General features: G+C 56.1%; 1 protein-coding gene across 2 annotated transcripts in view; it reads right to left on the bottom strand.

Moving 5' to 3' along the window:
- Positions 1-27,489, bottom strand: part of BSN (bassoon presynaptic cytomatrix protein) — a 97,229-nt gene that overhangs the window by 13,063 nt on the left and 56,677 nt on the right. For both annotated transcript variants that reach the window (XR_011526976.1, XM_070575253.1), the window contains exons 3-5: positions 15,309-16,193; positions 7,333-7,770; positions 223-6,888 (exon numbers count right to left, since the gene is read on the bottom strand). Coding sequence is in view for 1 of the 2 variants with exons in the window: in XM_070575253.1 (XP_070431354.1) it covers positions 223-6,888; positions 7,333-7,770; positions 15,309-16,193 (7,989 nt within the window). In the remaining variant the exon portion in view is untranslated. The remainder of the gene's footprint in view (positions 1-222; positions 6,889-7,332; positions 7,771-15,308; positions 16,194-27,489) is intronic.

Raw genomic sequence — 27,489 nt, forward strand, 5'->3', positions numbered from 1 at the left:
ATATGTGTATGTATTTGCCCAGGACGTCCTTGCCAGGCTGCAGGCTCCACTAGATGTGCATCGAGGAAGGTCCATTCTTTGACTCCTTCCTCTGGGCCTCTGGAGCTGGAGATGACTCCACCCCACCCCAGAAGAAGCCCCTCCCTGTAAGGCCCCCCCACGCCCCACCCCAAGCTAGGCAGAGACCCCTGTCCCACCCTGGACCAGCCCCTGTGCCCATACCTGGCTACCCAGTCCCCCCTGGTGCTGGTAGAGGGAGAACCTCTCTTTGGCAGACTCCTCGGCGGTGGGGCTGAGGGGCTTAGGGTCAGACAAGGACCGCTGCAGGGTCTTCATGGGGCGAGGCAGCGTCTGCTGGCGGAGAGCGCTGTCAGCTGTGAAGTGCTTCTGGGGACTCACGTGAGCCTTGTTCAGCCTCTCACTGGAAGCAAAGGAAGTGTCCAGGAGCCGGTGGGGGGACAGGGGTGAGACTGGTGAGTAGAGGACCTGGGGGGACTTGGGAGGCTGGCGGCTCACAAGCTGTGAGAGGGACTCCGGGGGCAGGTGGCCCTGGTATCCAATCTCCAGGGGATCCGGCTTCTTTTTTTCAAATCTGCCCAGGGGCCCTGGGGTGACGATCTGGATGCCAGGCAGGTAGGGGCTGATGGCAGTTGGCCCTACAATCTGTGGCCCGGCTACACCCTGGGCCTGGCCATCCGGCTCTGTCTGGCAGGCCAGGCTCTCCCCACGCCCAGTCTTCTCTGGTGCCGATATGTACCTGACGATCTCCACCTTGGGGTCAGTGGCAGCTGTGATGTGGATGGCTGGAGAGACTCTGGGCAGCTGGTCAGGCTCTGTCTGCACAGAGCAGTCACTGATGGTCTGGATGCCCACACTGCTCATGGCCCTTGCAGTGGTGGTGGCAGTGGATGACGAGGCAGTGGCATCATGCTTGCTGTCAGAGCCAGAGTCTGAGTGGCGGGAAAGACGGGACCGGCGTCGTCGTACTGGCTGCTCCCACTCAGCACTGTCCTCATCGTCAGTCTGCACGCTGCAGTCAGCACTCCGCCGTGCTCGGCGCCGCCGGGTCAGGAGGTAGCGGCCCTCCCCATCCTCATCATCCGTCTGCACACTACTGTCTGCAATCCTCCTGGCCCCGCTGGGCTCAGGCCCTGCCTCTGGCTCACAGGCATCCCGCAGGCGTGGCATAGAGTGCCGCTTCTTGATGCCACTGCGGCCTGCCTCCCACTGCTCCTCCGTCTGCAGTGACATGTCCGAGGCAGAGCTGGGGAGACCCCGGTGCATCATGGGCTCACGAGGCTGTCCAGGCCCCTCAGGCCCCGCCACTGCGATGAAGGCGGTGTTGGTCAGGGGTGGCCAGTACTGGCCATTCTGAGCCAGCTCGGTGGCTGCTGGGGGAGGCCCTCGCCCAGGTACCTCACAAGCCACAGGGAAGGGGGCCTTTTGCCTCTGCTTCTGCTCCTCCAGCTGCTGCTGCAGCTGCTGCTGCAGTTGCTGGATTTGCTCCAGCTGCAGACGCTGCTGTGCTAGCTGTTCTCGCTGCAGGGCAAACTGAGCCTGCCGTTCCTCCTGTTGCTGCTGCAGCACATGGTGCTTGATGGTCTGCAGCTCCTGCAGCTCCCGCTGCACCAGCAGCTGCTCCTCCTCGCGGTGCCTCTGCAGCTCCACACGCTCCCGCTCCAGCTCCTCCTGCAGCCGCAGCTGCCGCAGTTTCTCCAGCTCCACCCGCTCTCGCTCTAGTTGTAGTAGCTGCTCCTGCTGCTTCCGCTGCCTCTCCTCCTGTGATGCTTCCTCCTTCTCCAGCCCTGGCCGGCTAAGGGCCCCACTGCTGCCCCCAGGAGCAGCATCTACTGGTGGCTTCTGGCCAGCCATCGGGGCTGCTACAGCCTCCTTGATGGCAGCAGGGGTGGCTGTGGAAAGGGGTTCTTCCCGAGCAGCCCCTGCTGGCCTTAGTGGGCCCCCAGCTCCTGGGGCCTTGGCAACAGGTTTCCCCAGGTAGACAGGACCCTCAGCAGGTGGAATGCTGGAAGCAGTGGGGAATCTACTTGGGGGAGGATATCGGTACAGCCCTGTGGGCCCAAGAGGTACACGGGGGGCAATCATGGGCACACGTGTCAGGCTGGTGAGTGGTACAGCTGTGACTCCACCAGATGCGTAAGGCCTGTACATGCCGCCACGCACCATGGGCCGCAGTACTGAGGCAGGCTGGGTGGTGATGGGCAGTGTTGCAGCAATTGGGGTGTTGATAGTCGAGTAGATCATGCCATCGGCTGCACGCACAGTGGCTGTAGATGGCAGCAGCTGTCTGACTGTTGTTCCCTGGCCTGCTGTAGGCCTGTAGTGGGCCAGGTTCCCAGGACTTGGGTGGCCCTCTGGGAAGGTCGGATTCCCAAGGAGGCCAGGTCTGAGGGGAGTCAGACCCTGCTGGGCACTGAGCCCAGGCCCAGCCTGGGGCTGATACTGCATGAGGTCAGGGCCACTACCACCACTGCCATGCCGTCCTCCATAGTGGTCCATGGAGTTGAGGGCAGCACACATGCGGCTAATCTCGCGGGCCGTGGTGGCACTATACTGGGCTAGGCTGGCCTCCTGAAAAACAGCTGCATCTCCCCGTGGGCCATATCTGTGGTCTGAGTAGATGTTTGACACTGAGCTGTAACGCCGCATGGGAAGCGGGTGAGTCAACAGATCTGTAGGATGACGCAGGTCCGTGAATGAGCCATACTGCAAGCCTTGCCCAAGGTAGCGTCCGTCCGCAAAGCCTAGGCTGTAGGAGTGCTTCAGTGAGCTGAGGTCCATAGCTGAGTCTCGTCCAGGGCCCTGGAAGAGCTGCCCAATCCTGTGGGCATGGTAGTTGAGGCCAGCCTCAGCCAAATTGGTGTCAGACATGGAGGCATACAGCCTGCCAGGGAGGCCCTGTGGGTAAGGCCTCTGCTCCTCATGGGGCCCAGGCCCCACCTGTGCCCGGTAGGTGGGGGCCTCGGGAGGCTCAGGGTCTCGGGGACTGTAGAAGGGGCCACTGCTTTGGCCAGGTGGGGCAACGTCTGCCACACTCTTCTCAGATGCGCTGGGGGCAGGGTGGAAGGTGCCTGTGCAGCTACTGCCAAAGGGGAACTTGTAGACCATGTCACAGCAAGCCAGCTGGCTCTCAGGCCTCATCCCAGTGAGGTCCAGGGCACCTGCTGGCTCCTCTGGGAGCAGTGTAGTCACAGTACCTGCTGTGCCCTCTCCCATCTGCACTACCACTGTGTGTGGCTTTCTGGCACCTGGTAGAGCATGTGACCGCAGCTCTGCAGGGGTGGCCCGGTGGGGTTCAGCACCAGGCTCTGGTACTGGACCCGATTTGAGGCCAACACTCTGGGCAGTGCCCATGTGAGTAATCAAAACATCCCTTCTGGCCAGAGGCGCTACCTGGTTGGGCAGGTTATACCTGGCAAACTTGGCCTCCCTGGGTCTTCCCCGGGGCCCACCTCGGTATGGGGCTGTCTGGACAGCCTGCTCTACCTGCTTGACCTGGGCCAGGCATACAGGGCTACCCGCACCCTGGCCAAAGTCAAGCCGGCTCTGGAAGGGGTCTCCATAGACCACAGGCTGCTTTTGTGGAGCCATGAGCACAGATGAGGCCATGGTGATGCTCACGGTGGTGGCGGTGCTGAGGAAGGCATGGGTCTGCTCCTGGGCGTTGAGGTTGATAACCAAAGGCTGCACAGCAGTTGACTGCCGTCCTGGGATTGGATCCAGGGCAAGGCCGTACTTCCTCGCTTCCACAGCAAGAGAGGTCAGGTCCATGCCCTGGTCGGTAAGGATGATGGGTGTGGGCTTGACGGCTGTGCGAAGGTCTACCACAGCACTACCAGGGGGCCTGGGGCCTGGCTCGACCCTAGATGTTCCAGGGACAGAGGAGATACGGCACAAAGAGATGTTCTCGGCAGGGAGGGCGCCCCAGCCATATAGAGCAAGGGACCCATCCGCACCAGCACTAGGTGCCCGTGGGAAGCTAGGTGGCCCAGGTGGCTCTGGGGTCAGCTGAGACACACTGGGAGGCATTGTCTGACTGTAGCTGTGGGTGGTGGGCTGGGTGTCAGTGGGTGAGCATACTGGGGAGGTGGAGGCACTGGCATGTACCATCCTGGTGTGGCTGGAGGCATCTGATGCCAGTGTGACGACCGTAAAGGGGGCCTCCTGAGAGGACTGCTGCCATACCAGGCGAGGCATGCTGGGTCGGTGTGGTGTTTGTGTGCCCTGAGCCACCATAGGTGTTGGGGTGGGGGCACCAGGGCTCCGTGGCATGTCCGAGGCAGGGGTTGGGCTTGGCGTCTGTGTAGAGAACTCTGCTGTGGCCCTTGGGCCCAGCTTGCCAGGGGAGAATGTGGGACTCTCTGAGGGAGAAGATGGGGAGAGAGGTGGGCTGGAGCCCACGAAGTAGGAATATCCCCGGGCAGGCTGGGGAGCACTGCTCTCACCATCACTCACACTCAGGGGCTTCTCTCTGGCAGCCTGTCCACTGGCAGTAGGACTACTGGGGGCCTGGGGTAGCTCCTCAGTTTGGGACCCATAGTTTGCAGTGGTTGGGCTCTGTCCATAGCTGTGGCCTGTGGAAGAGGGTGAAGGGCTCCGCTCGGAGCCTGCTGGGGAGGTCGGAGTCATATACCCTCGTGGCAGGCCTGCTGGACAAGGAGCCACAGCTGTGGTGGCTGGGGTCCCAGGGCCTTGAGAAAAGGATATGCCTATCTCCTTGGAGGCAGAGCTGGGGGAGGCAGGAGAGCTGTGCAGCTTGAGGGGGTCCTGAGGCTCCTTTGCAAAATGCTGAGTAACGCGGACGTCAGGAATGACTCGGCCCCCGCTGCTGTCTGAGGAGGAGGAGGTGGAGGTGGAGAAAGACACAGGGGCAGCAAGCTGGGTGGGACTGGTACCAGGGGTAAGTGGGCCGCCATTTTGCTTCATTGGGTCCATGTATGCACTCTCAGCATTTAGAAACTGCTTCTCCTTCTTCTTGTCCTCAGCAAAGGCCAGGTCCCGTGAGGAGGCCTGATGCATGCGGGCAATGCTCTGTGATGTTTGAAGAATTTCCTCATACACAGCTGCTCCCAGGCCAGCTGGTGTGTCCTCCGAGGCAGGCTGAGCAGCCCTGCCATAGTCATGATCTGGGGTGTCCTGGTATTCGAAGGAACCCTGGCCTCGGGGGCCTATGGGCTGAGACAGGCCACCATGGGGCCCCCGGCCCCCTGCCGCCTGGCCCTGTTGCCGCTGGAGCAGCTCAGCCTTTCGCATCATCTCCTCATAGGCCTCCTCAGCACTCTTGAGGGGCCGGCCGGAACTGGGAGTGGTGGAGCTACCCAAAGGTGTCTCAGTCGGTGAGTAGAGAGACATAAAGGTGGGCAGGTTGTACTCACTGCCTGACTTATAGAGCCGGGTGGGGCCACCATCCGGGGCTTCAGCCTCTGAGTCAAGGGAGGGAGAGGGTGAGTACTCCGAGCAGGAGGAGCGATGCAGCTCCTCCATTTCGGCTGCCTGCCTCAGCTCCTCCGTGGGGGAAGCATCCTCAATGGGCGACAGGTTGCTAGGGGGGGTCTTGGAGCGCTCACGCCGCCGCTGGGCCCGCAGCTCTTCCTTGTCACGCCGGGTCTTGCGGGCCGTGCTGCGGATGCGCTGCTGTTCTACCTCCCGCATCTTCTCCTGCTCACGCAGCAGCTCCTCCTCCTCCCGCAGCTCCTCCTCCTCGGATGAGTCCTCGATGGTGGGCAGCAGGGGCCCATGGGAGCGGTGCCGGGCCTTTCGCTGCTGCTTTGCTTCTTCCAGCCGCTGCCGGCGGCTGGGGCTGCTGTCGCTGTCCTCCTCCAGTGAAGACAGGGAGGTGGGAGAAGTGCCCGAGGTATAGCTCGGCGTGGAGGCAGGCAGTGTGGAGGAGTGCTCCCCACGGGAGCGGTCCTCAGGAGAGCCTGTCAGGCTCTCCATCTCCAGCTCAGGCTCCCTGTCCAGGCTGGGGTCGGGGCCTGGGCCAAGGTCCAGCTCATGGCCATAGCTGCCCGTGCTATTGAGCTCAATGGTCTTGAAGCGGCGGAGCCCACCCTGCAGGGCCCCAGTGCCATCGGTGGCCTCTGCTGGGCCTCCCTCGGAGAGCAGCTCCTCGTAGCCTGTGGTGGCATTGTGGGGCAGGCGCCTCTTGGGCAGTGCTATTGGTTCTTGGCTGGGCTCAGGCTTGGGCCTGGGGCCACCCTTCTGGGTGCCATGTTTGGCCATGCTATGCCCGGAGGTGGCAGCATCATCCTCTTCCAGGTTGTCTTCCTCAGCACTCATCTCCAGTATCTGCCGTCGCATGAACTCCTCATCAGTCAGTTCTGCTGCCCGGGCAGGGGGCTGGGGTGGAAGAGGGGACAAGCCACCCTCGCTGCTGTCCTCCACATAGTCGTGCCTCAGCTGGCTGCCAAAGTCATCTGAGGACTCTGCTGTGTCCCGCTGCTCACTCTGGCGCCCCCACTTCAGAGAGTCTTCCTCTTCCTCCAGGATATCCTCCAGCTCCTCATCAGAGTCAAAGGTCTCAGGCATGATGGACAAGGAGTGGGGCCGCCGCTTCTGCTCTTCACCACTGCTGCTGCAGGGGGGCTTGCTCCGCTCGCCACTGGGGGCTGGGCCCTGGGCCTCCAGTGAAGGCCGCGTGCTATGGGCCTCCAGTGAAGGCCGCATGCTGCTCCCTACCTTGTGGAGCTCAGAGGGGCTGGGCGGGCGTGGCCCTGTCACTCCTGCACTGTCCAGCTGCTCCATCTCTTGCTGTACAACACCTGTGATCTCACTCTGGGAGCTGGAGATGCCATCGGAGGAATAGCCTGTGTCGCTGAGGCTCTGTGGGCTCCGAGACAGGTCCTGAGAGTAAGCCTTGCCCCCCAGTTCCTGCAGCAGGGTGAGAAGCAGATACTGACACCCCATGGCAGACAGCTCGTTGGGGGAGCCCAGCCCTCTCTGTCAATTCCAGGGCCCTGGGGAAGGGTCCCTCCACCTCCCAGGGGATCAGTGCCCACTTATCCATTTCTCTGGCCTTGAATAACTTGCGGTTTCCATGGCAAACCTCAAGCAGCCCTAGGTTCTCAAAGAGAAACTTTCCTAGATCTAATGGTAGCAAAACCCAGCAAAGCATCTGACAAGGTGCCAGACACAGGACCAGCCTAGAACTCATAGGCTCCAGGCCCACTAGGGCCTCCTCTAGGCATCCCTGCCCTCCTCTGTGACCACAAGAGCCCTGCCCCAGGCCTACATCCCAGCCCCGCAGGGAGCCAAGCCCTTCCCTAGACTGTCCTGCCTGAGAGCAAGGGTCCCCAGGAAGTGAATGGAACTAACCTCTGCCTCCCCACCCCTGGGGGCTTCTGGAAGAGCAGAGGTGGCAGGTTCAGTCCTCCGCGCCCCGGTCTTTGCTTTAGGAGTCCCAGGGGGAAGGGAAGTCTCTGGAGGTGGTTTCGGCACAGGCTCAGCTTTAGCTGGGACTCCTGTCTTCTTCTCCTGGGCACTGCTTGGGGTCCGGCTGGGTTCAGAAGCCCTGAGGGGCTTGGCTTGGGGGCTGGCCTTGGTGGGCATGGGACTGGTCTTGGCAGGCAGGGAACCTGATGGCTGGCCCAGCCCTTGTGGCCCTTTCTGCTTCAGAGGGGCTGTTCCAGCTGTACGGTGAGGGGCCCCTACAGGGGGCTGCTGTGAGGTGGGCAGTGGCAGGGGGGTCGGCTCTCCCAGGCTGCCCTCCAGCAGCCGCTTAGTTTGGCAGTTCAGACAGAGCCACTCAGTCTTCTGTAAGGAAATGAGAGGGGAGGGGGGTTGATAAAAATCACAAAGACACTGAAGCACTCAAAGAATATTTCTGTGACTGTTTCTGTAAACTTAAGGAGGAAAAAGCCTTCCAAAGCATGACACCAAAGGCACGAAGAGAAGACTGACAGATTTCTTGCTCCAAAATGACAGACTTCCCCATCCTTTAGATGCCTATATACAGAGTTAAAATGACAAACTAAAAAGAAGAGTCCCTTCCTTACTCCATAGAGAGCTTTTCACCTGGCCAGAAAAGGGGGACAACTGTGGGGGGGGGCGAAGGGGGTGATTTACAAATAGCACAAGGGTTTGGAGAAGAAGGGGAACTGGGTATTCACCCCTAGGGAGCAAACAGCCCCTGGGAGCTGGTGTGGACTCCAGCAGTCGAGAGCCCCTGTAGACCAGGAATGGCATCAGACAGGGAGCACCCCCTGGATGCACTGCCCCTCCCTGGCCTCCTAGCTCTCAGGGCTCAGACACTATCGTTCCCCATGCCCTTCCCAAAGAAGGCCTGTGCTGGGAAGATGCAGACTCCTGGGCTCAGGGGAGGCTGTCTGGGAGAAGCCCTGCTTCGGTGGAAGGGCTGAGCAGTCCCCTCTGCTCACATCCCCCAGCCCAAGTCACCTTGTCTAAGGCCAGCAAAGATCCTCGGGCAGAAGCCTCCTCTTGCCCCCAGGTCTCTAGACTGTTCCTCTGATGGGGACTGTGTGTGCTGGCCCTTAGGGCAGGGGCCCTGCTTCCTCCAGAGCTGGGCTGGGATCAAATCCTTGACCATCACTCTACTACTCTCAGGGTCACCCTTTCTGTGTCAGGCTCAGTGCTGGGGGCCAGAAACACAGTCACGACTAAGAGAGACACGGGCTGGCATGCAGCCTTCCTGGAAGCCATAGCCCCAAACAGGTCATTCCATGTATGACATGGGTATCATCGGTGAAGTTCCCAGGACACTAGAAACCAAGTTGAAGTCCCCCAACTCTAGCTGTCTACACAAGTAGGGGTCTGAGCATCCCAGGCCCTGAGCAGGTGATTCCTGCAGCAGGTCAGAGACTGACAGGGACATGTCCCTCAGGAGCCTCCTCTAGAATCAGGGTTCCCCCTTGGCAAGACTAGAGGTCCTATCTGGGCCCACAGGCAATGGTGTGGGGAATGAGTCTACACTTTTGCCTCTTCTCACCCTGTGGGTGCAGAGCCTTGGCACTCCCACCTTCCTGCTTCTGCTCATCCTGGGTACCCAGACATTCAGGATCCCACCAGCAGCTTGGCTACTGGAACTACAGGATGCAGAACCACAGGGTCACAGAGGGCAAGGCAAGGAGGCAGCCCTTGGCTTTTGCTAGCCCAAAGTGGGCCAACAGCCTCAGCACTGTTACCTCACACTCCACCCCCGGGCCCAAGTCAGACCCTGACAGAGTCTTGGAAGAGTGGTACTCCAGGGTACTTGCCCTCAGCCTGGCATCCTCAGGCCACCATGGCAGGTGCCATGTCAATGATTCTTCCCTGGTTTCCCCCAACGGAGGCCAGGACAGGCAGGTGGCAGGGCCTTGGTGTGTGTTGAGGGATAGGCCTGCTTCACAGGCTTGTTACTCAGGGCCTTGAGACTGCTTCCCTGAGACTGGAGCTCCGACTCTGCCCTGAGGCCCAATCCAAAACACAGGTCCTGGGCAGAGAGGCCCAGCTATGGAGGGGCACCCTTCAGTGGGCCTACATGTACTCACCCTGTGCCCTGAGGGCCTGGCCACAGCACCACTGCTGACTCCCTTGGACCTTATCTGATGTTCTACGTATCCCCACATGAACCCCTATGAAGCCATGGTTGCTGGCTACTTGCTGGGCCTTAGGTTCACTTGGCCTGGCAGGGTCCACCCCTAGAAGTGCCTGGGGAGAGTGTTGAATAGGCTGAGATCAAGCCCTGAGATGGACAGGGCATGGGAGAGCACAGAGCCTGAGCCAGGACTCCTGCCCACATGCCGCCAACATCACACACAATGTGTATGTGGGACACAATGGAAATCCCCTCATGTCAGAGAAGACTATGAGATGGCAAAAAGACTGGAGAAGTGGGAGGGGTATAGGCAGAGGCCAAGATGGAATTCTGGAAATGAGCAAACAGCCCTTTCTCCAGCCTCAGGATCAGCATGATGGGGTTTGGGTCCAGGCCCAAAGAGGGGGCTGGCCCAAGGCAACACTGCCCTGACCCCACCTTGGGTCCCTGCACACAGTCATCCCAGATTTGCCTCTCAAGGTTATGTCATCTTCCCTGGCTCACCTTGGTGGCTTGGCAAACCTCTAACCCGCACCTCTGGCCTGTAGACTCCACCCCAGAAGCAACAGTCCAAACGAAGCAAGGCCACCTTTGAAGGATGGCCTGGATGGAGGAGGCAGACCTAATGCCAAGAGCTCAGAGCCAGCCCCTGCAGCGGCCAGCTTACCTGAGCCCAGAGGCCTGGACCTCAGTAGACCATGTCACCTGTGGTCACATGCTCACTGGAGCTTTCTTCCTTCCCACACTTACTCACAGAGGCAGCCGGGCTGCAGAAGGGGCTGCTCAGTCAGCCTTCTTGCTCCTCGCTCTGCTTCAGCAGGCAGCAAGGAAGGGAGGAAGGGCAGGTAGGAGGAGGCATGTGAGGTAAGAGCTAAAAATAAACCCCTGGCCTGGCTGCTCGAGGCCCTTTCCCAGGCCTCTGGGGTTTGGAGGAGAAGGGTACACGGCACTGGGGCCGGTAGGGGGGGAGCCAGGGGAGACCTGTCCCAGGCCCAAGTCTTCTTGGGAATGGGGATGGGATGGGAGGCAGGCCGCGCAGAATCTCTGTGCCTGGGGACTGGAACGCAGCTGCTAACTGAGGCCCCAATTTCTTTATTCACTCTGCTCTCATCTCTGCCCTCCCAACAAGCTCCCCGCCCGTGCCCCTGCTCATTCATTCCCTGTTCTTCTACTCACTTGTTCATTCATTCACTCTCCCCCTTTAGTGTTTATTCCCTCATTCATTCATTCACTTGCACTCTCCCTCACCCACCCCCAGCCAGCCCCAGCTGGGGAGCTGCTGCCTGCTGACCCCTTTGCCTGCCGCCTTTTGCAAGTGGGTAGGGGATGATCTGGGACCTGGGAAGACTGTGATGACCACTTCTGCCTTGCATCCCTCTGTCCAGTTCCCTTCTGGGGCTAGGAAGGTAGGAGACCCCCATGGGCAATCAGCTCCTAAAGGTGGGAGGTATAGGTGTGCATACCATCGGATGGAGCCAGGTGTGGAAGTGAGTTGTCTGAGAGAGTTGGTGGGGCACCCCACAGGTAGGTGAGATATGCTGCCTTCCAGGACCACTGGCTACTGTGCCTCATGGGCCAACGGGGCCTGGTGAGGCTGCCCTGGAAGCTGTGCATCCTCCCTGCACTGTCTGCCATCGTCTGAATGATCCTGCAGAACACAATCTCTTTATATGTGGAGCTGGCCTACATGTCAGTCTGGTTACAGTGATGCCAGCCCGACTGACACCCTGTGGCCAGCTGCCTGGCCCAACATAGCTCCCAGCCCCACTGCCAGAGCAGACGGCAGTGGATGAGAACTCCAGAGAAAAGAATGCCCAGAGGTAAAAAGCCCAAGCCTCAGACAGTGGACCACAGATGTAGCCATCACTGGTGCTGCTGTTCCTCTCCTGACTCTGTGACCCTGCCCCTCCCTGTCCCTGGACATGCCTACACTCCTCTTTTCTGGACCTCTGCCTCCAACAAAAGGAATCCTCCCTGATATCCCCAACATGTGCCTTTATGACCAGGCTGTGTTCCCTTCATATTGCAGTACCAAATGTGTTCATTCCCTGTGGGGCATCCCTCATGGAACTATGACCTTTCACTGGCCACAGGGTCAATTCATACCCAGATAATTGGGGGGCTGGTGGGGACTCTTTCTTCCCTGCACAGAGACTCTTTTAGGACACTCTGGTACCAATCTCCTGGCTTGAGGGCTGACTGTGTGTTGGACCTTCCATAAGTATCAGAGGTACAGAAGGCATCTCACCTGGCTCTCACAGAAACATAAGAAGGAGTACTATCACTCTCATTCCACATGGGAGGAGACAGGGCTCCCTGAGATCACTACCTTTAGAAGCAGCCTGAGGCAGGTCTCGAGCAGAGGAAGCTGCTGGCCTTTTGCCTGATGCCCCTGCCACAGCCCTTGCCCCAAATAAACCCAACCCAGCCCCACATATCACAGGCACCAGGCCCTTTGCCCAGAGAGGCCCCACTTCTCAGGGGCACAGCTGGTATTTTGGCAATTATAATAAGATAAGAAACTGGCAGTGTTACTGTAACAATTCCAATTCCACTAATTTCTTCACAAACTCTATTTTGAACTGAAGTCCAATTAAAAATTAAGCCAGAGGGTACTATTATCCTTTAAAAAGATAAATAGGTAAAAAATTTGGAATCAACGACTCTTAATTATGAAATGACTCAGTAACTAGCAGTTTGGTAATTTTTTCAGAGGAAATTTCAAAGGGAAAAGGGATCTGGTTTTACTGCCTCCTCCATTGTATGCTCTGGACTCCCTGTCTAGAAAGAAGGTAAAAAGGATTTTTACAGCTCAGAAGTGTTGAGGAAAATTCCCAACCTGGCAGCCCAGACAGTTGGCTCTGGCCTCAGGTGGAGCCACAGCAGGTCTAACAGGGCTGTGGGGAGCTGGCAGTGGGGCTCCCCTGGTCAATCCCTCCCTCACACTGTACACAGAGACAGCACAGTCATCCCAAGCCTGGTGGGCTGGCCTCAGTCAAGCAAGGCGTAGAACAGACAGCCAGGGCAGACCTACCCCTTGGACCTGGAGAAGGACCTGCTGGCCCTGCCAACTCACTCCCAAGGCAGAATGTGTCTGGGCCACCTGTTGAGAAATCAGGAGCCTCTAACCAAGAAACACACAAAATAGGTCACAGAGAAGCATAAAATTGCTCTGAATGGCCAAGTGCCCATTCACTGAGGTGAGATTAAAGATGGCCTATGGCCTGGTTAAGGGCCTCAGTGAAGAAAAGCAACAATGCTGGTGGAGAGAGAGAGGAAGAGGGACATAGCAAACCCCAGCCCTGCCCTACCAGCCCCTTGCAAGAGCCAAGGCAGACAGCCACAAGAAGGTTTTGGTCACTGTCTGGGTGAGGGAGGATAAGGGCTTGGAGTAGGGCTGTGGCCGCAGGGATGAGGAGGAGAGGCCAGATTCTAGTGACAGTGGGGTGGCAGAGCTGGCGAGACTTTGTCTGTGGAGTGGATGCTGAAATGAGAGCAGAGGAGTTGAGGATGACCCCAGGTTTCCAGCTGACATCTCTAATGGCGGATGGTGGCATAGTCTCCGATCTTTGGGGTGGGAACCACAGGAGGGGGCATCATGGCTGCACATCCACACCTTCCCCAGAAGCAGCCATAGGCTCTCTGGGAATAACAGCCTTAACAGGCAGAGCCCTGAAGAGAAAGGAGTCAGTGAAGCTGGGCCATCCTCTGACCATTAGGAGCAGAAGGCAGGGAAGTAGAGGGCCTGGGGTGGTGAGGAGCTAGGACCAGGACATCCAGCAGCTTTCCTGTCAGGCCCATGGAACCCATCAGATCCTGTGGAGGCCAGGGTGGTCCTGACCAAGGAGCTGGCAGTGGGGCAGGACACAGAGACAGCAGGACATGGAGGGCAAGGGGCAATGCTGGCCATCAAGAAACAGAAGCTCCGGTTCTAGAAAGGCGAGAACCAAGCAGCTAATGAGAGGCTTAGATTAGAATCCAAATGCTCATCCAGAGTCAGCATGTGACCAAGACACTTCTGTTTTGGCTAAATCAGCACTTCCCATGGCCTGGCCCAGGAACTGCTGAAAGGAGCTGTCAGGAACATTTACTCTCCTGGATAGAGACAGTTTTCTCCTCCCCTCTGTGCACATCCTGCTTAATGAAGAAATGTGGGTCAGGAGGTCTCTTGGGGACAAGGGTCCTCCAGACTTGGCCAGCTCAGCAGTCCAATGGGGCTCACAGTCTCTCAGCATCGGGGCAACCTACAAAACTGGCAGTGAGCACATACCTGGCAGTCTCTGGACTGGAGCTCCTCTAGTCCTGTTGCGACCTCTTGGTGCCCCCTCCCCAACCAATCAGCCAGGCCAGCTGTCCTTCAGTGAGCCACTGGACCTACGGCTTAGGAAAGTGGCAGTGTGGGGCCTGGAGGGCCACATGGGCATCATGTGAGGAGGTCACTTGTCTTGCTTAGGGCTGCCCCTCCCTGCATGCTGGAAAATAAAGCCTGTGGTGGCCAAAGCAGTCTTCGTCATCACACTGGGAGGCTCCCATGGACGCCTGGCCCATGGCAAGTCAGGACAAGGTGCCACAGAGACCATGGAAACACCATGCTCTCCTCTGTTGTCCCACCCTGGGCCAGCAGTGGTCTGCACTCTACCTGCCTGTCCCCCATTGGCCATACAGAGCTCAGCCCAGGAGTCCCAAGGGCTCAGGCAGCTGCCCATGCGCAGGAGGAGGGGACTTGGCTTGACCATCTCCTGACATGACACGGGTAGGACACATCCACCTGCCAAAATGAGCCAAACACAGACCCCAAGGGCACTCCAAGGAAGGGGACATACCCAGCTATGCCCAAGGCAGCAAAGGTAAGGTTCACATGCATGGCCTGAGCAGGGCAAAGTGGGTAAGGGGAGGAGCAGAAGCAGCCTTCAGGCCCAGGCTGGTCCAGCTCTGCCAGGGTACTTTGGCACCTTCTGAGCCTCCCAGGCTGGGCTCCAAGCTTTGAGAGAACACAAGGCCTCCTGTTCCCTTCTACTGAGCTCTGCATATCCAACACATTTCCCTGCAGCAGGGACTGTAGAGAAACAGGCCCAATCCCAGCACTCCCTCAAACTTTCCTTTGGGTGAGAAGAGCATCTCTGAGTATCCCCACAAGCAGCACCAAGGAGAGCCAAGGCCAGCCATGGGAAAATATGTGGACCAAAGGCTATGGCTTTGACAAGTAGACATCAACACCATGACCTCAGAAGAGGGGATGGAGGGAGGATACCACTTGGCTGGCCTGGACAGTGGGACATGGCCTGCCCCACCCTGGGCACAGGGTAACAGCTCTCTTCCTAACAGTACTTCGCCCCCCTGTAAGGGTCACAGACCGAGGGCAGGGTGGGAACCTCAGGTTATTCCAACCTGAGCAGGGGATGCTGGCATCGTTCATCAGGACCATGCCATGATAGCTGGGAATAGGGAGGCCAGTTCAGGGCCTCCTAAGCCTGGCTACCTTTGGTTCCAGCATCAGGGCACTGGTCAGCCAGCCAGAGACAGCGGGCACCATTACCCCATCCACTGTGCCAGTTAATTCTCTGAGGGGAAAGAGGGCCTGGGGCAGGGACAGAAAATGGAGCACAGCCCGTCTGCAGCATTAGCTGTGTAGGAGCAGTCCTGTAGCTGTGAGAGACTCGGCTCTCTGCAGCTCTTTCTGGCTCCCATGCCCCCCATTACCCCAGGGCTTGGCCCCTCATCGAGGCCCAAAGGAACATGCTTGGTCCAGCTCTCTTACCTCCACCAGGTGGGGCGTTGGGTTGAAGCCACACAGGTTGCACACCTGGAGCTTGCAGGTGGTACAGGTGTTATAGTTGGCTGGGCCCTTGCTGCCCACGTTGAGCTCGGCTTGGCACAGTGGGCAGATGGCCCTTTCCTTCGGCATGGTCTTTGGCTTGGCAGTAGCCTTGGACACTGCCTGGTGTTCTGCTCTGCCATGCTTTGGACTGGTTGTTCCCCCAGTTCTCGCTGGGGCTCCAGGCCCTGGTCCAGGACCTGTTCTAGCTCCAGGCTCAGTTTTGGCTCCAGGTGCTGACCCAGGCCCAGACCCTGATCCTGGCGGTCTTGGGCCAGCCTCCTTGCTGGCATCACTGAAGACGATCTTGGGCGGCCCCTTGCTGGGGGCAGACTGGCCCTGGGGGTCAGCCTCGGGCTGCACAGACATGAGGGTGCTTGCCTGGGTCAGCAGCGATGCACCGAGGCCAAAGAGCTTCCCAGTGAGGCCCTCCTGGGTCTGCTCAGCAGCACCAGGCCCAGAGGGCACTGTGGTGGCACTTTTGGCCATGGCCTCTCCTGCAGGCGGCCTGGTCTCAGATGTGGAAGGCTTGATGGGGAGGGGGGGCTGAGGAGGCACCCTCCCCACCTCTGGAGGGGCAGCTGCTTGGATAGGCCCCGGCACTGAGCTGGCCCTGGCTGTCTCAGCCTGGCGGGGGCCAGGCTGTGGTCCCCCTGGGCCCCGCGATTTCTCTTGCTCCGGCTTCCCCAGGGGCTGTTTGGCTGGGGAGTGGGCAGGAGACAGGGCTGGGGAGTGCAGCTGCTGCTGGCTCTTGGAACGAGGTGCAGTGGTCATGTCCATCCCCAGAGCCCTCTGCATCTGGCAGTTCAGACAGAGCCACTCCTTCACCTGAGGAGGAAGCATCATGGTCAGCGGGGTGGTCAGGACTGGTGGCACCCTTGGCCCAGGTCACTGCAGGCCTCACAGCAGCCAAGGACAGCTCTTAGCACAGGCAGGAGTAGCAAGCCCTGCTCAAGTTTCTGGGCTGTCAGGAGGCAGGGCTGAAGGGGCAGATAGCCCTGCCCTGCCCTGTAGGAGCTGCCAGGTACATGGAGCAGTGCAGAGGTAGCCACATACTCTCAACCCCACACCACAACCCACTGCCTGCCAGACCCTCCTGCTCAAGAGTCCTCCCCACTGCCCACTGGCTGTACCTCGATCTGCGTACATCGCTCCATCTCTGTGTCCCACCTCACCAATCTATGCCATCATCCTCCTGGTTGGATGACCCCAGGAGATAGCCTTCAACTGGTCACTCTCCTTCCCCTGCAGGCCATTTCCACATAGCAGCCAGAGTGATCTTTTGAAATGTAAATCAGGAGAGAAAGCATGGCCCTGGCACAGTGCCTGGTATGTAATAGGTATTCAATAAAAACTTGTAGAATGAATACATAAGTGAAGAGCAATAGGTGGGAGAGGGAGAGATAGAAAATAAAGAAACCATGATTCCTGTCCTGCAAGAACTTAGAGGAGTTCAGGAGACAAGACATATATGAAAAATCTTGAGAACAGAGTCATACAGTTTAAGTGATGGTGTAAAGAGAATGAAATAGCCTTTTTGTCCCTTAAAGGAGACAAATTTTTAAAGGAAATGGGATAATTTGTGCCTCCAGAACAAACAAGACACGTATTGCTATTCACGTGAGGGACATGTAGTTCTCTCTGTCACTGACCCTGCCCTAAGTAAACTGGGTACATGACTTAGGTTGGGCCAATTGCTGGTCTCAGCTAGGGATGCAGGGACGGGCATGTGACCTTGCAAACAGGAACAATCACAGCCCTTCCGTGGTACTTGGTAAAGGAACAATAAGAGAGAGAGGGTCTTTTTTCCTTTTGGATTATTCGTCAGAAGGATGTAGCCTTAAAGTGGTCAGTAGCCTTTTCAACATGCAGAGAGAGACTAAGAATGAAGTCAATAGACAGAAGTGAAGCCAAGACAAGGAGAAAGGAGCAGATCTGATGAGTTCATTTAATGCCCTAGATTCAGCTATGCCTCAAGTCTACCCTTGGACTTCCAGTTACATGGGCCAATAACATTTTTTTCCTCCATAAAATCTACATATAAATCAGAGCATATCGCTTACAGGCTCAAACCCCTCTAGTGGAATTCCATCACACTTACCACGGGGACTCTTTACTAGCCCCATGATCTACCCCAGCCCCCTCCTCTCTCTGGCCTCCTTTCCTGCCATCTCCCCTTAGCTGTCTCACCCCAAACACAGAAGCCTCCTGTTCTGCCAAGTGGTCTTCGGAGCTCACTTCTGTGCCAGGGCCTACGCACTCACTGTTCCCTTTGCTCTGGGCCCAGGTAGCTGTGCAGGTCTCAGATCAAGTATCACTTCCTCATCAAGGCCCCCTCTGGCCACACAATCTAAAATACCTCCTGGGTACTCTGTATCTAATCACCCTGTTTATCTTCTTCACAGTACTTGTTCTTTCCCAAAGTATCTGCTAATTTGTTGACCTGGGTGTCTCCTTACGCAGCCTGTGAGCTCTTGTGGAGGTGTTCTCAGGACTGCGCACGTAGTGAGGCACGGAGCAGGGCTCATTCCGGAAAAGCTTGCTTGTGGGATTACTCCTGGCAACGTATTAGTAGGGGGCACAGCTCCCACAAGGATGAAGCCACAAGATTGAAGACTCAGTGCCTCAATGAGGAGGCTCCTCCTCCTAACCAGAACCAAGGCTGACGCCAAGGCTACTCCATCTATGATAGCAGCCAGAGGGTTTGAAAGCACCATGATGGCCCAGTCACCAGGGAATGGTCCAGTCTGGCACCCAGTGGCAGAAAGCCCCTCTGTCCTCCCTTCAGGGTGCCTCCAGCCCTGCTCTCTGCCCTGAGGCCACAGGACTGTGCTGCTGCTGCTCCTGAGGTTGACTTGCCACTTGGGGAACCTGGGCTCGGCTGTCTTGCCCAGAAGCCCAGGAGCAGCATCCAAGAAGGGGAGAACACTGCACTTTGGTGAGCGCCCTCTTGCGCCCATTACCACACAGGGCATGTTCACAGACACTCTCTCATTTTGTCTTCACAGTAGAGAAAATCAAGGTTCGATATGATCTAACATGCTCTGCAGTTACTCAGCTAGGAAGTGGTGCTGCTGGCGAGATGAGCCCTGACAGCCCTGCCCAGCTTATGATCCACAGCCTGGAGCTGGGTGCCTTCTGCATTCCTGCCTCCTCTGAAGGCCACTTGGCCCCATGCAGGTCAAGTCACAGGTCTAGATCTCACCTCTGTGAAACACTGGCAGAGCCCTTAAAGACCAAGCCCAGCTCTGGAAACTGTAAGAACAGTAATACCAAAGCACGGGGGTGTAAAGCCATCCCCTCGCCTGAGAACTGTTAATTCACTCAGACGTTTCTTTAAGACCCAAGATAGCTTTGTCTACATTTGGACAGAGAAAGTCACAGAGGAAACAATTTGTGTCCCTGGGGCTCAGTCCAAAGACCCCTTTAGAAGGGTCACTCGTGGCAGGGCGGGGGTGGGGGGGCCTTACTCCCATCCAAGTGGGAGTTTCCAAGGGCAAGCTGTTTCTGCTTATCCTCAGAGGTACACTGGGAGGGGATTACTCTCCTGAGGGGAGGCCCAGGCTCTGGCCCAAGACAGCAGCCACAAACTCAGTTCCTATGGGGGTTGCCCAGCCCACACCTAGGGTCCCATCTGTGTTGTGCATGTGCAGGCTGCAGCATGCCCTGAGGTGGGACTTCCTGAGAAGAGGGATCTGGGAGGTAAGGCTCCTTATCCTGGGACTTCAGGGTGACCCTCCCTTGGGTTCTGAACAGGGGTGTTCAAAGACGTGCTAAAACTCCTGCACTCACCACTAGAACCTTCCTTTACCCAGCCCCCGTCACCCAGGCTGTCACAGCCATCTCACCTAAAATAGAACCTCTCCAAGAAACAGTTGCAACGCCCCTCAGTGACTCATCGCCCAGATGGGCGCAGCTATTTCTATCCAGCCTCTTCCAGACGGTGAGAAGCCTTGACCTCGTCCTCCCCCAGCCACTCCCAGGCTCAGGCCCAGGCAGATAAGCCCAGCACAAAAGGCCTCCCAAGAGGACACTGGCTGAGGGAGCTCTCTGAACCTAGCGAGACTGCCCTCTCTCTGCCTCCCCCACAGATCCCTAGGAGCTTGCTGGGGGACTCATCCTCAGCCTCTTCCTCCCTACTCCAAAGTCCTCATCCCTATGTTAGGGAGATGGAGGCGGTCTACTGGGTAGGGAGAGAGAGAGCTGTGCACCTCCAGCCCACCTGCCCACCTAGGCTGCATATGCATGGCCAGGCCTGTGACAGACTCCCTCGGCCCTGGGACCAGCAACAGTGAAAGGCTTCCTCACCAGTACACAGTGACTATAGCTTCTTGGCACCCTCCAAGCCAGCTACCCACCAGAATCAGAGGAAATGCCATATAGCAGTGTGACAAGAAGCCTCTCTCAGGATCCTGCTGTCTAATACCTCCATGAACCTGACCTAAAATGTGGCCAAGAGATGGGTAGGCCACCAGGCACACATCTCATGTCCCAAGAGGCAGAAGTGGAGCTGAGGGGACTTCTGAGGACTACCCTGAGGCAGATGGCTCTGCCAGACACTAGCTTTTGTCAAGCTGACCCTTCTTGCCAGCAAGGAAGCCCATCCCACCCTCTCAGAGGGCTGGTGGTAGCCTCCATGGACATCTAACATCCATGCACCCCAGCCCAGTGGGGGCCTGGGTGGCAGTAAGGATGGGAAGGTTCAGTGTGGCGTGCAGGCCAAGAGGTGATTTGGGGATGGGGGAAGCAGAAGCTACAGGAAAGTGGCTTCCCATAAGGAGCCACTGCCCGCTCTGCCAGGAGCCTGCCAGGGATTCAGAAAGGCAGGGCCTTATGGGCTCTGAGGCTCTGAAGGGACTTTCTCCCCAAGAAGAGCCTTTCTCAGTTGCTCCCTTACTCAAACTGTTCAGTATGCAGAAGGGCAGCTAAGGTAACACTGCCCACCAAGGATCCAGAGGCCTGGAGACCAGGCTGGGGCTCTGTGAACCACAAGCTGAATGAGCAGCCAGCCATGATCTGTCTGCAGTGGTCACTCCCTGCTGCTCCCTCCACTGGATTCTGGGGCAGTGAGTGGAGTGGGGACAGTTCCTAGGAGCTTCTACATTTTTTCCCACAGAGACACTGGTGGTACTTAAGCCTGCCACACTGTGTTTTAGCCCCAGAGGGTGGGATCCAGCCTTGCTTGCCATGTCTGGACCCAAAGCATGCTGCCCAGGGAACCTGCGTCTGCTCCTGGGGTAGAACCTGCCTCACTGTCACCTCCATGGCAGCCAGGAAGCTCTGAGGGCCCCCAGCAGTAACAGATTCTCTTTCCACTCTCCCCTCCCACCTCCCCACCAGCAAGGAAGAAGGAGGGTTGCAGATGTCACTTAGCCTGCCTTCCTGCAGAGAGCAGCGGCTTGCCTTTGAGGCCCAGCCCTCCCCGCAAAAGTGGGCATTCAGTGTGTCAGATCAGTCAGCAGTGACATCATGCCTGATGCCGCATTCATGCCTTTTTTTCCATTTTGGTACAAGTTGAAACATCACAGAAACAGCTTATAAATGTAACAGCCCTTCCTGCTGGTGCCAAATCCAGAAGTTCCCTGGAGGGCCCCATTAGCCAGTGTGACTCCATGCTCTTCCAGGCTTGAGTCACTGGCCAGGTCTCCACTGGAGGCACATAGCACATATCCCGCTGTAGCCCTGGACAAGAGTGATCCAGATGAAGACGTCAGGGCTGGCCTGGGCCCTCGCACTGCCCATGGCATTAGACATATCACCTGCCTTACCAGCATCCAGCTGCCTCAAGTCTGCCAACAATCTACTTCACCTGTCAGCTGGCTGGCCTCAGGCTTACAGGCAGGCATCCAGGGTCCAAAAGTGCAGGGCACATTGATCCAGAGCTAGCTCAGCCAGGCCTGGCCCACAGGAAAGGCCGGTGCTAATCTCATCGGGCCAAGACCCTGAGGGAGGCCCTGGGAACCTGCCCAGCTTCTGAGGCCAGGATTTGGGGAACGGGGGCTCAACTAAATCGTTGCCTGGGGCTGGAAGGCCTCACTGGCCTGGAGCTCCATGAAAGGGAGAGAATCCAACCCCTTGATCTCTACACACATCACTTCTCCACTCCTGATACTCCTCAACTCCCCCCAGCCTGCCCAAATGGCCTCCACTCCCCACCAGGCCCATCCACTGTACCCTGTAAAATCTCCTGCCCATGACCAAGCCAACTCCCCTATACCTCTGTCCCCCGACACTCCTCTTAGAGATCCAAGAGTTGATCTCTCCAGGAGAAGTTGTACTCCCTGGACTTCAGAATGTGGCAATGCCTCACTCTCTCTTTAAAATCCCTGGGGCCCTTGGGGTTCAGCCCTTGTTTCTCTACCCTGTTTCCCTCTTGGCTGCTGTTCCCTTCCAGGTCCTTTCATCCTGGCCACTAGTTCCCAAAAGTCCTTGGCCTTTGCCTCCAAGGCTTCCACTGAACTGTCTCCTTCAGTCAACTGCAGAAGGCAGCCACCCATCTGACCCACCTACCACCGCTATCCCTCAGCCTCACCCCAAACTCATCTCCTTCAAAATCGCCCCTGCACCTGTCCTCCGTCAGCCTTCTAGGTCATTTCCCAGGCCTTCCCACTGCAGCAGTGCTTGGGCTTTGTGGAGACCCCCAACACTGAGCCTCTGCTTTCTGGTCCTCCATAGGCCCTTTGCTTTCACATCTCTTCTTTCCCAGTTGAATCTATGATCCGTCATTCCTGTCACACTCTGCACTCTCTTGACCTGTGTCTGCTTCAGAACTAGACCCAAGTATATATCTTTTTCCCTGGGCCTACACCCAACAGCTGAATGGGCACCAGGCAAATGGGCTCCACTGTAAATTAACCTGCATCCTAACCTCTCCTGGGCACCCCCAGCTGCCTGGTTAACTCACTCCATCTCTCCAGGGAGCTTTTCTCCACAATGGCTGGTTCAATTTCTCCTATGCCCCTCCCTTCTGTCACCCTCCCCTGCCTTCTGGCTCCAGTGACGGCCCTGCTTTCAATGTCTTAAAGAGGAACCACACAATAGGATGCTCCTCCAAACTCAGGATCTGGATTTGCCTCTTCAGGTGACCCACTCCTTCAATCATGTCCCATCTCCCACATCCCCAGGCATCCGTTTCCTCTCAGAACTCAGACAGTGCCATTGTCTCCTGCTTTTCAGAAACCCTCTCCTATCTGCACACCTTCTCAAATTGCCACCTGTGCTCTCTCCTCTCCTCAGCCAAGATTCTCAACAGTTATCCATGTGATGAAACTCAAAAGACACTGTACTGAATGAAAGAAGCCTTATACAGAAGAGTACATTCTGTAGGATTCCATTTATATGAAGCTCTGGAAGAGGCAAAACTTGCCTATGCTGGATAAAAATCAGAGCAGCAGTTGTCTCTGGTGGAGAGGCAAGGATGGACAGGGATGGAGCCTGAAGGGACTTTCTGTGGTGATGGGGATGTTGTCTATCTTGATAGAGGGTTTTGGGTGACACAGGTGCATGCTTTTATCAAAGCTCACTGAATGGTACACTTATACTTTGTACATTTCATTCTATGTAAATTTGACCTAAAATAAAACCTTAAATAAATACTGATCTCTAGTTAATGATATGCTTGCTGAAATGTTTAGTGGGAAGTATACTGATGTTAATCATGCTTGTGAATCTCTAGCCCTGACCTGGTTGCCGCATGCCAGGGTCTTAGATTTGTCAGCCTATTGGACTCCACTCGGGTGCCCATAGGCACCTCCAACTTGACATGGCCCAAATGTAAAAATTCTCCATCTCTATTCCTTAACTTGCAAGTCCAAAACATTTCCAAAATCTGTCTGTTTAGCCTCTAAAATACACCAGGAATCTGTCGTGGCTCTCTACTACCACTACCACTACCCCAGGCCCAGCCTACTCCTGGAACCCACCCTCACCCCTATGGGCTATTCTCTACACAGCAGCCAGAGGGTGTGTGTGTGTGTGTGTTGGTGGTGGTGTTTGTTTGTTTATTTTGGGTTGGGGGGGTGAGGAAGATTGGCCCTGAGTCAACATCTGTGCCGCTCTTTCTCTGTTTTGTATGTGGGACACCACCACAGTGTGGTTTGATAAGTGGCGTGTAGGCCACACCAGGATCCAAATCTGTGAACCTGAGGCCACCAAAGTAGAGTGTGAGAACTTAACCACTACGCCACTGGGCCGGCCCTGTTCTTGTTTATATATTTAAATATATATATATATATGTATACTTACATATATTAGAGAGAGACAAGTGTGAAAAACAAACATAACATAAAATTGGCCATTTTAACCATTTCTAAGTATACAATTCGGTGGCATTAATTACATTTGTAAAGTTGTGCAACCATCACCACTATCTATTTCTAAAAAGGTATTTTTAAATGCACACCTGAACTTCCCGCTGCGACCTTCCAAAACCCTTAAAATCACATCTAGAGACTCCAGCAGTCTCTGCATGCCCTCTGGTCCTGGCATACGGCACCTCAGCCACCCTGGCCCTGGCTTGCTCCCAGGCCCTCAGGCCTGCCCTGCCTCCACCTGTCTCTGGTCCAGCTTCAGTCTAACCTCCTTCAGCCTAATGTCCCCTCCTTGTGGAAGCCCCCAAGAGTCTTGTCACAGCATCACACCAAGGCCCCCAGCCTTCCTTCTGGTCCTCCTCAGTCCTAACCCCCAGGTGTGACTGTAAGTTTGTTGTGTGATTTTTGGTGGAAAGGCTACCTCTCCCACTGGCCTGCAGGCTCCACAGGGCTGAGTGACATGTCTGCTTCAGCTCTCCCTGATTCTCCAAGGTCAAGGATAAGTTCCTGGCTTATCACAAGGACTCAAAAAACATTTATGGAGGGAGGAAAGGATGAGAAGAAGGGAGAGAGCCACCCTCTGACTGAGTGGATACAAACAGGCCTGCCAGGGCCAAAGGTTGAACTAAATAGTAGGAAGAGCAGAACCAACAGGTTACCCACTACTGGTTACTTTCCCAAGCTTTCTTTGTTCTCTGCCTCTTCTTCCCTCTGGCTTTCTCCATCACCTTCCTTCCTTTGTCTCCTCTCTGTCCTTCCTCTCTTTTCCCACTTTATTTATTTATTTCTCTTTTCCTCTATCATTTCTACTCTATTCTCTTTTCATTCTGTTTCTTTTGCCCTTACATATAAAACAGGTATCTTTGGAATAAAATTTCATATTTTCTGTTTCAGATTAATTTTACATTCATTTTTAGATAACTTTACAGCCCCACTTCATAGCTAAAAGTTAGAGTTCCATGCCTGATGGCCCTAGCTGTGAAACAACTCCCCCTCCTGCACAGCTATCTCTTCTGCATGTCCTCAGTGGCTCTGGCCTCCACCCCACAGTGGTCCAAGCAAGAAGGCCGAGGGTCCTATCTCCTGAGAGCATGGACTGGCAGCAGGGCTGGCTACCTAGGGCTGACTGAAGGTTGGGGGGCTTTCCCCTATTGACTCGGAGATTGTTTGGGTCAAAGCGGCTACTGTGGGAGGACTAGACTTAAGTCCTTAGACACATGGTGGGAGAAAAGCCTCCCAAAGGGCCTGCCACCTGGAGATCTACTTCCATTTTGTGTGGAGGTGGAGACGAGAAGACTGGGCACATGTGCAGACATCACCTCCTCCTGGGCCCAGGAAGGTGGAGGACACCTTTGCCTCTCCTCAGCCCACAGCTGATCCATGTCCTTCCAACACCTGCTCCTCATTCCTCACTAGCCCAGGCAGCAGTGTGGCCAGGAAGGAGCAGACGGAAGGGGACAAGGCTGGTGGGTACAGCGGAGGGATCTGTGCTGCACTCACAGCACCACCCCCAGGCCATCTGGTGCCCCAGTCCTTGCCGGAAAGGAGTGGGATGCAAGCAGTAGAGGAAGAGGGCTGTGGCCATTGCGTTGTCTCCCTTCCTTCTCCACGCCACCCACTTGAGTAAGTGCCTAAGCCCAAGTCTTGCCAATGGGGTGGGGATGGGGGGTGGGTACAGTGGATTAAACATCCTTGGCTTGGTCTCAGTGAAGTCCAGACCTTGGAACAGGCAAGCAAGACCAGGATTACTCTTCTATAGTTTTCTTAGATGGTCTTATAAGTGATGCTGACCAAAGCAAGGAAGGTGGGCTGCCTGGACCTGGAAGGTTAGGGAGGGGGTGGCAGCCCTGTTGCTGCTCCCCACTGAAGCAGAGGGTAGGCCTCCCTGGTACAGGCTGCAGCCTCATTTTAGGTGGTGCTCTGGGAGGATTCTGCTGATCTGATCTGGAAGCACATGTGTGCAGTCAGCCCTGCCTCTGCACAGCACTCACTGCTGTGATGCTGCTCCTAGAGCAAGGACACACTCACATCTGGAGGAGTTCCAGGCCAGGGTGTGCTGCTGGGCTGCTCTGGGCAGGGCAGAGAGGCTTCTGAGAGGGCTGGCAGAGATGGGCTATGCCTGCCCCAGGCCACTGCTCATATTCTCCAGCAGCTCCTTCCCACTCCCACTGCCCTCCCCAAGCTCACCTTCCCATCCTCCACCCAGCTGGCTCATGGCCACACCTTGTCTCCTATTCCCAACTATCAGAATAGTGCAACAAGGGCCTCCCTCCTGGAGGAGAAAGGAGTGGCAGGCCTGAATGTTGAGTCATTGAAGAGCAGAGAGGTGGGCAAACAGGCCTGAGAAGATTTGGGGCATCAGCAAAGCCACTGAGGCTGGTTCCTGGACCCCTGATTCTCCTTTAGAGAAATCTGGCATTCAGGAAGTTTAAGTTACTTGTCTAAGAACCCACGTCCAGGGAAAGAAGAGGAGAACAATACTCCTGCCTTCTTCCCATCACTGGGCACTGAATTGTCTTAAAAGCTAACACCTCTGGCCTCCTGGTCAGTGCATCCTCACAAGGTGGGTCTCTTGTGAGTGGTGAGAAATGTTTAGACTCCACAAGGAAACTCTTAGTCTTTTTTTTTTTTTGGAAGATTAGCCCTGAGCTGACGTCTGCTGCCAATCCTCCTCTTTTTGCTGAGGAACCCTGGCCCTGAGCTAACATCCATGTCCATCTTGCTCTACTTTATATGTAGGATGCCTACCACAGCATGGCTTGCCAAGCGGTGCCATGTCCGCACCCGGGATCCGAACTGGCGAACTCCAGGCCACTGAAGCGGAACGTGCGCACGTAACCACTGCAACACTGGGCCGGCCCCCCTAGTCTTTTGCCATGGTTTCAAACAGGTTAAATTATTCACCTGCCCTTAGCTACCAGGGCTAGAGAACTCCTAGAAGAAACAGCCTCTACCAAGATGAGTGGCTGAGATAGCCCTGTTTGTTCCAAACCATCTTTAACCTGAGCAAAAATGGACTGTGAATGGGGAAAATGGGGCTGGGAGTCCCTGGGGGAAAATTGGAGACCTAGCCACTGGTTCTGTGTCCTCAGCTCTTTTGTTCCAGAATGACCCAGAATAAGCTAAGACTTCCCAAGACTTGGTCTCCTTGTCTGTAAACAGAGGATGCTCTCAGCTCCCTCTGACTTCCATGCAGTTTCTATGTTCTCCAGGCACTCAGAAACCCAGCAAAGTATGTGGGCAGGCATCCTCCTCTCAAGGCATCACAGCCTCAAGAGCTAGCCAACCTGGCACGAGCAGAACAGCAAGCGCCATGTCTGTATGTGTATTACCCATCCAGCAGCCCCAGGGCTGACAGGAGAAGGTTGAGTCCACCAGCCAGAAAGGTAGTGATTCTAGATCTCAGACACTGCTCTGGTCAAATGGGGCTGACTGTTCTACCTATGTGATTCTCATGTCCAGACCTAGTCTGCTGTTTTTGCAGGACTCAGCTAAAGTAATAAGACTGACAGATGCCATGAGATGGAAAACTAAAAATACCCAGTTTCAGTGACCATCGGCCCAGTAGTGCCAGTCTTTCCCCCCCCCTCCCTTTCTGCTCATTTGTCCTCACGGAGCCATTCAACACAACAGTTCTATCACATTCCTAACCTGTGCTGCAAGTTGAGTTATAAACGAGCCCGTGATTTTCCACTTGTGACGCACGTGAGAAAAGGTACATTTTCCATGGTCCCATTTCCAAAGATTCAAGAGCAGGTTCATTAGTGGTCTCAGAGAGGCCATGAAACCCTCTATGTCACTTGTGTGGCCCATGC

This window comes from Equus przewalskii, chromosome 15 (genome assembly GCF_037783145.1).
Source record: "Equus przewalskii isolate Varuska chromosome 15, EquPr2, whole genome shotgun sequence".
Lineage (NCBI taxonomy): Eukaryota > Metazoa > Chordata > Mammalia > Perissodactyla > Equidae > Equus > Equus przewalskii.